The sequence below is a fragment of the Theobroma cacao genome, chromosome 9 (genome assembly GCF_000208745.1).
Source record: "Theobroma cacao cultivar B97-61/B2 chromosome 9, Criollo_cocoa_genome_V2, whole genome shotgun sequence".
NCBI classification, from domain to species: Eukaryota; Viridiplantae; Streptophyta; class Magnoliopsida; order Malvales; family Malvaceae; genus Theobroma; species Theobroma cacao.
Window position 1 is genome coordinate 22139558 of NC_030858.1, and position 9888 is coordinate 22149445.

At 35.4% G+C, this 9888-nt stretch overlaps 1 protein-coding gene across 1 annotated transcript; it reads right to left on the reverse strand.

The window, feature by feature from the left end:
- On the reverse strand, positions 2588-7656 carry LOC18589535 (subtilisin-like protease SBT3.18). The gene is made up of 10 exons (XM_018126613.1): positions 7569-7656; positions 7353-7444; positions 7162-7259; positions 6855-7010; positions 5563-6233; positions 5115-5182; positions 4731-4973; positions 4324-4438; positions 3906-4119; positions 2588-3453 (listed from the first exon to the last, which is right to left on the reverse strand). The coding sequence occupies exons 1-10, from the start codon at positions 7650-7652 to the stop codon at positions 2864-2866; spliced, it is 2331 nt and encodes a 776-aa protein (XP_017982102.1). The 5' UTR covers positions 7653-7656; the 3' UTR covers positions 2588-2863.

The following is a 9888-nucleotide window of genomic DNA, read 5'->3' on the forward strand; positions in this document are numbered from 1 at the left end:
ATGTTGACTAACATGGGGTGGATATGAGATACCTTAGACCATGGTAAATGTTCTTGCGAGAACAATTATATTGGTGATAAGAAATTCCACCTAATTATGATATAAAGCATTGCTTGTTGGTTACGGAAAAATTAGATTGAGTGCAGTAGAAGGAATATTAATCGATTAAACATAAACACTATGCCACACCTACCATGGCTCACCTTGGTGTTTTTAACATAAATTAAAACTTTGAGGGATAGGAAAGTGATCAAAATACCTTTGCCAAGTGATGTGAGAATCATGATGGCTTTGTCCTCTTTTTATTCAACCCATGAACACTAAAAAAAGGTGGAGAACCTAAGCCACCCAAGCATTTCGCCTCCAACAGATGCATACACGACTGTAATGGAGACTTCTTCAATGAGAGAGCTTTCTAACTACGCCTTTCTGCTAACAAAGTGGACAACCTATTGTCCTCTTCTTCTTCTTCACTCAATCTCTAGTCAAACCACACAAGAGAAACTCCTCTCAAGAGCTCTTATAAGGGGTGGTGGCATAAGAGAAAGTCTCTTAATTTTTCTAAAAGGAAAACTTGTATCAAGAGTGGCTAGAAAAAGACCTTTTATAGCTTGGTTAAATAACTTATTTGTTTGCAAATAAATCCTCAATATTATAACTCCTTATAATATTGACCTATAACTTAATTAAACTATTTTAGTTAAATCTCTAGTAGTTCAAAAAACTAGTTTATAATTTAAGTTTAACTTAAGTAGTCTTGCTCTCAATTTAATCCATAATGCAGCTTTATGTGTGTGCCCCGTTAGGTTCCTAACATGTTGGCACTGTAATTGAATCATAATCTTTATTAATTTAAATGAATCATATTCATATTATGTTAATTCAATTCCATTGACCAAGATTGGTATCTAGTAATGCATCATAGCCACCCAATTGTTAAGAAAGTTAAAGGGTTCTTTAACAACCTTTCAGTGTATAGTCTATCAGTGTAATTCATTCCCTCAACATAAATCTCATGACTTTAAATGTGGATTAATCAATTTCTGAATTGATGATGAATGCAAATTGTTTGATTTATCTAGTCTGAATTAGTGTTGGATTATAGTTCATGTTTATTACCAACCTGTTTAGAATTTATTGAGTCCCACACCATAAGGTTTACATTGCAATAATGTAAAATTGATGAATAAGTTGGACTTAATTAACAAGAAATATAGACTTAAAATACTAAATTGAATGAGTTCAATTTTGTTAAAAGACAATTTTATAAATAAGCCTAAAAGGCTATCTAATTCCTAATAGGATTAAGATTAGTGATTTTTCCTATAAATAACTTGCTTATATGCTGCAAATTAAGTATACTTGACATGTGCCTGAGTTGCAATTATATATTGGCATTAGAAAAGATAGCATATCCGAAAGCCAAGGAGAAAAAGGAGAGAAATTGCAACCTTGCAAAGCCCTACAGGCTTGATGGCAGTTTCCCTGTAAGCCACCAGTTTTTGTCCTCTTCTTCTTGTGTGATTGCCTTTTTATTTGCTTTGTGGAGCAAGATCAGTGAGTGCCTTCCCTAGTTAGCACTAAGCTTAGCTGCAAAAGCAAATCCCAACTCACCCTTGGTGTTATTCTGCTTGGAGTATGTGTTGATAATCATTTAAGGCCACACGTTTGGACAACTTGAGCTTTGCAACAACTTAAGTTTTGTGGGAAAAGTTATTAATTTACTTGTTGGATGTCTCTTGATTTCAACGTCAAACTTAAAAGTATAATCATCATATCAAACAACTATTTTTTTATCTTGCCAACTGAAAAGTTTTACATTTTTTTTGTTATAATGCATGTAATCCACTTTGCATGGCCTTTCTCAACCGTGCATATACATAATTTATTACATATGTTTTCCCTTTTAAATTTGATAGGAAAAAGTCTTATATTTTTCATTTTAAATGTTGATATTTAAGAGATGCACGTATACGAGAAGCGGCATTTGCATATAAATCTAGTAAATTGTACATATTTGTGTCCACTCATGTACATGAATAACAACAAAAATACTCGTGTTTAAATATATATATATATATATATATATGTGTATATATATATGAGAAGCAATATGTATATATGAATATATTAAATTGTACATATTCGTGGCCTCTCATGTATATTAATAAATACAATGTACTTGATGAGAGAAATCTTATATTATTGTTTTTAAAATTTGAGGTTTAAAATATGTTATATGTACATACATGAGAAGCAACATATATAGATCATCATAAAATATTATTCTCCATCACACAATAATATCCACAAATCATTAAAATATGATGTATATTTCCATGACTCATTCCATACATTCAATCAAGAAACTAGATAGGTACTCTTATGTGATTAATCATTTTGTAATATTTTCATTTTTTATATAAAAATATATGAAATATCAGATGGAAAATTAATGAAACATAATGTATGTAATATTACAACGAGATGTACGAGTTAACAAGTAGCTCTAAACAATTTGTTGCGAAAGGGTAAAATAATCAAATTTATTTAAATGTATTACACCGAGTAGGAATTATGTCAGACGTCACCATATGGCAAAACTAGAATTATGTTGAGCTATTACATCAGACAGTCATATTTTGCCCACCATTAGACTACTCGGTAACTTCCCCTAAAAACTTTTTGCTCCTGTTGCAACAGGCGGGTAAAATACTAGTGAAAGGATAAAAGAAATGACTGAACTTTTCTTTATTGGTTTACCACACAGGCCAACAAACTAAACGTGAAAAGGCTCAAACTTCCTCTGCATAGCAGATTTTGAAGATATAGCAAATTAAGTGGGCTTGTGATATAGTGGAAGTTAAATAGTAGAGCGAACAGTGGAATCAGCAGCAGTATTCACAAGAACAACCAGTGGACTTCTGACATAGTGGAAGCCATCTGACCAAACTATTTCTCCAAAATCATATCTTCCTTGGGACTTCTTAAGTGGCTTCAGAGTCACGTAATATGAGATATCTTGCTTCAAGGGTGAAAAGATTAGGACCCTAGGCCAGATTACTACCGCCACTCCGTCAGGCTCCTTTGTGGTACCAAAATAAATTGCATTCTTCTTCCATCCCACATTTCGTAGGGTCCTTTTGATGGTCATGGTGGATTGGAGATTTGAGATGCTTATGGATGGATAATTTACATTTGCATTTGTTTTAACCACATGCTCGCAGCTGGTGTCAACCCCAGGAGAGGGAAGAACCATCCTCTTTATTCGTTCTTGCGTATAGCCCATGTTGCAGAGAAAGAGAATGTAATCACTGGTTTTCATGTCATAGATAAGCCCTGGATCAATTGCTCTTAAAGGGTTTATGTGGCCAGCACCAATGTCAAAAGGACTGGAACCTGCCACTGAGCCACCGGCCAGAATGCTATCATGGCTTGTGTCTCTTGTGTAAGCTGGGAAGGCAAAACATACTACTGTCAGGGGTTAGCTTGCGGCTTTCTCCAAACTGTCTCTGTTTCTCAAACCTCACCTTTTCTCATCATATAAAAATTACAAATTCTATGATTCTGACACTGCCATGATATGTGAGCCTTTCAGGAATTAATTAAGCTTAGTGCAGCAATGAAACGTTACTCTAGAGGATGTGGCATCTTTCAGAATCCTATTCTTTGTTTTTCATATGTTGCAGTCCTATATAAAATAATATGTAGAACTTAATTCAATTCTTATAGGCAGCGGAAAGTTATTAATGCAGCACATTTCATTAGTATGATCAAATGGTCATCTAGGCCTTAAACCACGGTCCTGGTATACATAACTCTACTGTAACATGGTGTACAAGATGCAGAAGACATTTTTCTTGTTAAAAAGTAAAAATTTCGTTCCTTGTTTCTTAATTTCTTACCGCTGGTCATGATAGCAGATCTAATGGCTGCAGGTGACCAATCTGGATGGACAGATTTGACAAGAGCAACTACTCCTGAAACGTGAGGACAGGACATTGATGTTCCTGACTGAAAATTCCACTTCACAGAACGGTTATCGCCAGGTCGCAAAGTTGGAGGAGTTTGGCAAGGCCATGCTGCTAATATATTGATTCCTGGAGCCGTGATGTCTGGCTGTTATAAAAGCAACAAACAACCAAAAAGAGTTCAGTTATGCTAATCATCACGCATCGACGTTACGGGGCCTGTTTCTGCACTAGCATCGAAAGAAATCACGCATTTTACTGGTAGCATTAATTAAAAAGAATTAAACTATCTACAAGATTACAACATAAATCCATTACTTTCTGCTTTCAGATGCTAAAGCCACATGTATACCTTGAGAATATCGGGTGATATTGAGCTTGGACCTCTAGAAGAAAAGTAGACGACTGTAGGTGCTGGTGACTTTCCGATTATCGTTTTACTTGGTGCTATCCGCACTAGAGGCAGCCTTCATTGAACGCAAATTTCATGTTCGAATATCAGTATGATTATGACAGGAAGCTTTTTAAAACGTATCTGTTGTGTATATACAATGAAAAATAGAAGATCTACCGTTCTGATGATATTAAATATAGCATATTTAACTATAGCTATTCAGTATCAGATAGTGGGGGCAGAGTTCTCTTGTCTACAGAGAATTCTCTGAAATAATCTGTTTATGCTTCGTTGGCACATCATTTCTACTAGGCAGGATTATGCTGTCGATATGAAGCAATTTAAGTAGAGATGACTTTGCTTACTTAGGGGATTCTGCCAGATAGTTCCCTATAATAGTCCCTTGACTAATGTCAACATGCACTGTCGGGATAGTATCTTCAACTTCGGCAATCGGCTTCGTCAAGGGTTCTGCGAAGATCAAACCCAAACCATTTGCTGTCTTAACAGCTTCTTGTGCCATTTCAAATACTAGTCCTGGAATGTAAAAGCATAGGACTATTTTCCCAGTAGCTAATTTTTGTTTCCAGTTCCCCAAGTTGCACACTCTGCACATAAAATGCAGCATGAAGTAAGACCACGTCAGACAAGCTTGAAAGTGATTCTGCCCAAGGATTAAGCCTATGTACTTTCATAAACAAATAGGCATATATCACTCAGAGACTTAGAGAGAGAGAGAGAGATATTACCCATTAACAAAATACGTGACTGCATTCGCCAGTTTTCCCTTGATTTCTTTGCTAATTATGCTTTCTCCCTGCACAATGAGACTACATCAGTGAAAGTTCCACAATATGCATAGAGTAGATAAATCACACGCCAGGCATAGTAAGGATTGTGGTGGCAAATCTCAACAGATTTTAAGATTAGCAATTTGAAGGGTTTGTTAATTAATTCCCTTTTCACCAAAGGAAAATATGACTTCTGACACATCATCGGATGCTTTCTTAAGTAACAAATGAACAGAAACTGCACAAAATATTCATTATATAGCAATATTTATATATTGGCTTCACTCAGTTAAGTGAAAAGAAAATTTGATCTGCTAGCTAGCTAGGCAGCATTAAACCTAGTGATAGGAACTATCCATTATATTTTGAGGAATCATAACTTTTTGCAAAAGATCAAATCAATTACCATGATGGAGAAGTTACTGTCAAGGACTATCTCAGTTGGAAAACTTCGATCAATAGTTGAAGCAGCTACACAAATAGACCATGGTGCAACATTTTGGACTAGAGATGGATCCGGACCATCATTTCCAGCAGAGAATACTGCGGTAATACCAAGTTGCATTGCATGAAATGAACCAATATCTGCACTAGAAGCGAAGAATGGGGACAAGGGAGGCGTTGCACCAAATGAGGCAGAGATTACATGAACTCCGTCATGCAAAGCATCATCAAAAGCTGCAAGGATATCTGCTTCAGTGCACCTTCCTACACGATTCTTTCCCCAGCATATTTTATACACAGCAACCCTAGCCCAAGGTGCTCCACCTCTCGCGATGCCCTCGCCAATGCCAAAGAAGCCTGCACTTTTGACTATAGACCCAGCTGCTGTGGAAGCTGTGTGTGTTCCATGACCAAGAAAATCTCTTGCTGATCTATATTCTGGGTTTCCGCTGGTGTTCAGAGGCCCAAATGCTTGTTCAAACCCTTTAAGATAATAACGTGCGCCAATTAACTTGCGGTTACATGCTTTAGCAGGCTCAAACTTTTCTCCTTTTACACATACTCCTTTCCAAGATGATGGAATTGGTCCCATGCCAGGCTTTTCCTGGAAACTTTCAGATTCTGGCCAGATGCCTTAACCACAGTATATATATAGAGTTGTAAGATAGGATACAATTTTGAAATACGGGAACAGTCTCTCTCTCTCTCTCTCTCTCTCTCTCTTCTTTTTTGTTTAAGAAAAATAAAGATAAATCAGATACTCTAGAGAACCAAAATGCATATGAATGTCAAAACTACTGGTAATAAGGCTACGCTTTGTTACAAGATAAATAAGTAGGAACTAATTACTATTGTTCAAGCAGTTCAATCCTATCCCATTGGAAACATGAGTCTCTTTTCTACTCTAACCATTTTTTATCAGATTCAGACAAGTAAATTGGTTAAGTTTCTGAGACAAAAATGTAGCAAATCATTTGGGAAACAGCATAATCTGCTTTATTTGTTGGATGTAATTAAATGAAACAAGAAAAAGAGATGCCTACCAAAATGTATATACTTTTGAGGAAGATTACCTAGTGAATCAATGAAACAGCTGCTTCTAAGTTGATTACCGTTTACCATATCCAATTTTATGCGTATACAAATAAGAACCTCTATTTACATTTGCCGAAAGAATGAAGCTACTAACTACTGCAGGGATAGAGTTTACTTGAACTTGATATATAAATAAAGGAAAATATGCTGACTTAACACCTGTGTCAAAGATCCCAACAACTACGTCATGACCGTAGGTAAGCTGCAAGGGAGTAACTTCACTGTCATACAGAGGAAGGCCTAGAAAATCCCAGCTTCTTGTTGTGTGTAACTTTAGTATCTTGCTCCTGAAGACTGATACCACGTTCTCCATCTCTGCATGCAATATTTTTTCTTTTCTTAATTGCAACAATATTTCTTAAACAATGTTTGCAAATTTAGGCACTCACAGAATCTTTAAGCTATAAAGAATTGATATGTATTCTATTGAAAATGGAAGAGATTAAGAGGTAGATTAGCAAATTACTAGCTAAGGTGGTTGCTTGAGAAGAATTGAGCTTTGCTGAAAAGCCCGAGAAACTGTTCCTGTAGCTATAGAGGATACACCGCTTAGCATCTTCTTCACTGGAAGAAAGTTAAAGAAGAAAATATGTAGGTTAAAGACTGGTATACTACGTAACAAGACCAACTCAGTCAGAATATGTGATGTTTAAAAACCTTGCAAAGACATCAGAGAGGACTTGAAGATGAAACTTCGAAGTAAGGATGGGATCATGAAATTGGTTGATCCCTAAATAAACTATGTAAACCTGCATATATAAAACAATATGACTAAGTCTGTAAGTAAAAAACACATGAGATTAGTCAGATATTGAGTTCATTATTTAAGAGAAAGATAAAAGAAGTCTGAAGAGCTTTTGTCTATAAAGTTACATGAGATGTGGATGTTGAGTGAATAAAATAAAGTGAAAATGCAAGCCATAGGCCCCAAAAGCATTTAAGATGATAAGTAGCCATTGTCTCCCATGGAAGAACCATATGGTTTGTTGGGTTTAAATAGTGTAGTAGAGGCTGACTTATAATTTGAATTGGTGGCCGGCCAAAGGATCGATGCTGTTATGGTGCGTGTTCTCAAAGGCTTTAAAGGCTGCAACAACACTACTGACAAGCCTCTTTGAATCCATGATTATATTTTCCCTTCAAAGTTAGCTGAAAAAGATGAAATTAACCCCCATACTCCTCACCACTCCCTCTTTATTCTTCCAACTTGTGTAGTGTTGCACCTATTTCTTAGGTGGAAATAGAAATGAAGATGCCTCCATAAAGCTCCATCATATACCATGAATACCATAAAGAGCAATACATGTGCCTTTCATCATTCTTTAGAGTAATGCCTCTGCAGGCTTCCCTTTTAATCGTGAAGAAAATTAGTTGACTAAAGTAACTAAGATAACTGCAATATCACATAGCATTTCAAGGCCTTTTTTTTATATGTAATATTCGCTTAGAATTACTTCTGCTCTCCTAGAATTAAGTAATTCACTGAAACTAAGCCTTAGCCTAGTTGCTACTGTAAATATTTTAGATCAATGCATTTATGAGACTAATACGATAAGAGCTGCAGAACTTGTCATTATTTTCTTTATTCCTGGATATCTATAGTTGTGCTTGGTCTTTCTACATCATTTAAGCTACTGTTTTTACTAACTACAAATAATAGCTTAATACGGTGATGCTCAGAAATGATAATTTCCTTAGGTTTTAGACTGCTTTAGTTAAGGAATAAACACGTCTAAAAGAAAGGGATCTTTAGCTTGCCCCTATCTACAAATGCTACTCTTTGAGTAGAATAATTAAGGATTCTTTTTAATGTCATTCTTTTCTTCTAATCTATCTATAACTTATCTTCTACCTATACATTGTATGTACATGTGCTTCAATCATACACCTATAGAAGAGGGCAAAGCTTCCATGATCAAGGAATAAACCTAACCTGGCAATGATCTAAAAGGAGACTGTCATCTAACCGGTAGTAGTTGCTATCCTTAGGGGAAAAAAAAAAAGGAAATACCAATTTAAAAATAAAAACAATTAAGCACTCATTAATCATTGCATAGCAAAATTTTCGTTAACACATTGCGTAAATTGTGTTCAATCGTGTTGCGTAATAAAAAATTCATATGATCAAAAGCCTAAAATTTCGAAACACGTCAAATCTTCTGGTACATATGCACATCATTTAATTATCCTCTTCATGAACACTCAGAACTTCCTTGTTACTTCTAGACATCTGATTTCAGTCATGGAAATCCATAATTGCATCGTAATGCAACATCATAATTTGATTGAAGTAAAACAGCCATTGTTTGCTTAAGTAAGCAGGAATTTCGGTGGCAGCACCGAAAGATTTATCATTCCTTGGGGAATTGTAATAGTAGCAAAGCTTATGTAGTTTAAATTTTCACCTTTTGCACATAATATTCATGTATATTCGAAGCTCTAAATTTGAATACAACTACCCCAACTGAAAAAGCACATGTTTAATTTTTTAATTTAGCAAATGCACAATTTTTGGCTGAAAGGTTAAGAAATAAGAACCCTTGCATTGTCCACGAATTTAGTACTGAGAGTACGAAAACTAGCTAGTATTGTAGCCTTATATGTGACATACTTTTTCCATCCTGGTTAAAATGTATACCAGGATTCCATCGAATTGGCTATAGAACGGTAGCCAGCATAGTTACAAGTTTCACCTTCTTTATCTATATTCGTGTATAATTGCAGCTCTAAATTCAATACAACTGCGCTAACTGAAAGTAATAGGTTTCATGTTTTCAACTAGGCAGATGTCCATTCATTTTGCTGAATTGACATGAACCCCTGAATTTTTGCACAATTTTGTTGCTGAAAACATGACAGATTACCTGTTAATTAGAAAATACAGTAGCCTAAGAATATGACCTACTTCTGCCATCCTGGTTGAAACGTATACTAGGATTTCCATGGAGTTGGTTATAGAATGAGCAATATCTAACCATTCTTGTTGTCAAGATTTCACAAGCAAAGCCAAAGCCAAAAAAGAGTGAAAAAAATAATAATTATTTATGCACATTTAATTGGAATATTATGTCTCCTTGTGGATTACTGATGAAGTGATTCTAACAGAAAAGGAGCATCACTTTCTCCTAAAAGAAGTTAAAATAGGTTCATGTAAAGAGTTCACTTTCTTGCTAAAGTTCACCTCCCCAAGCAA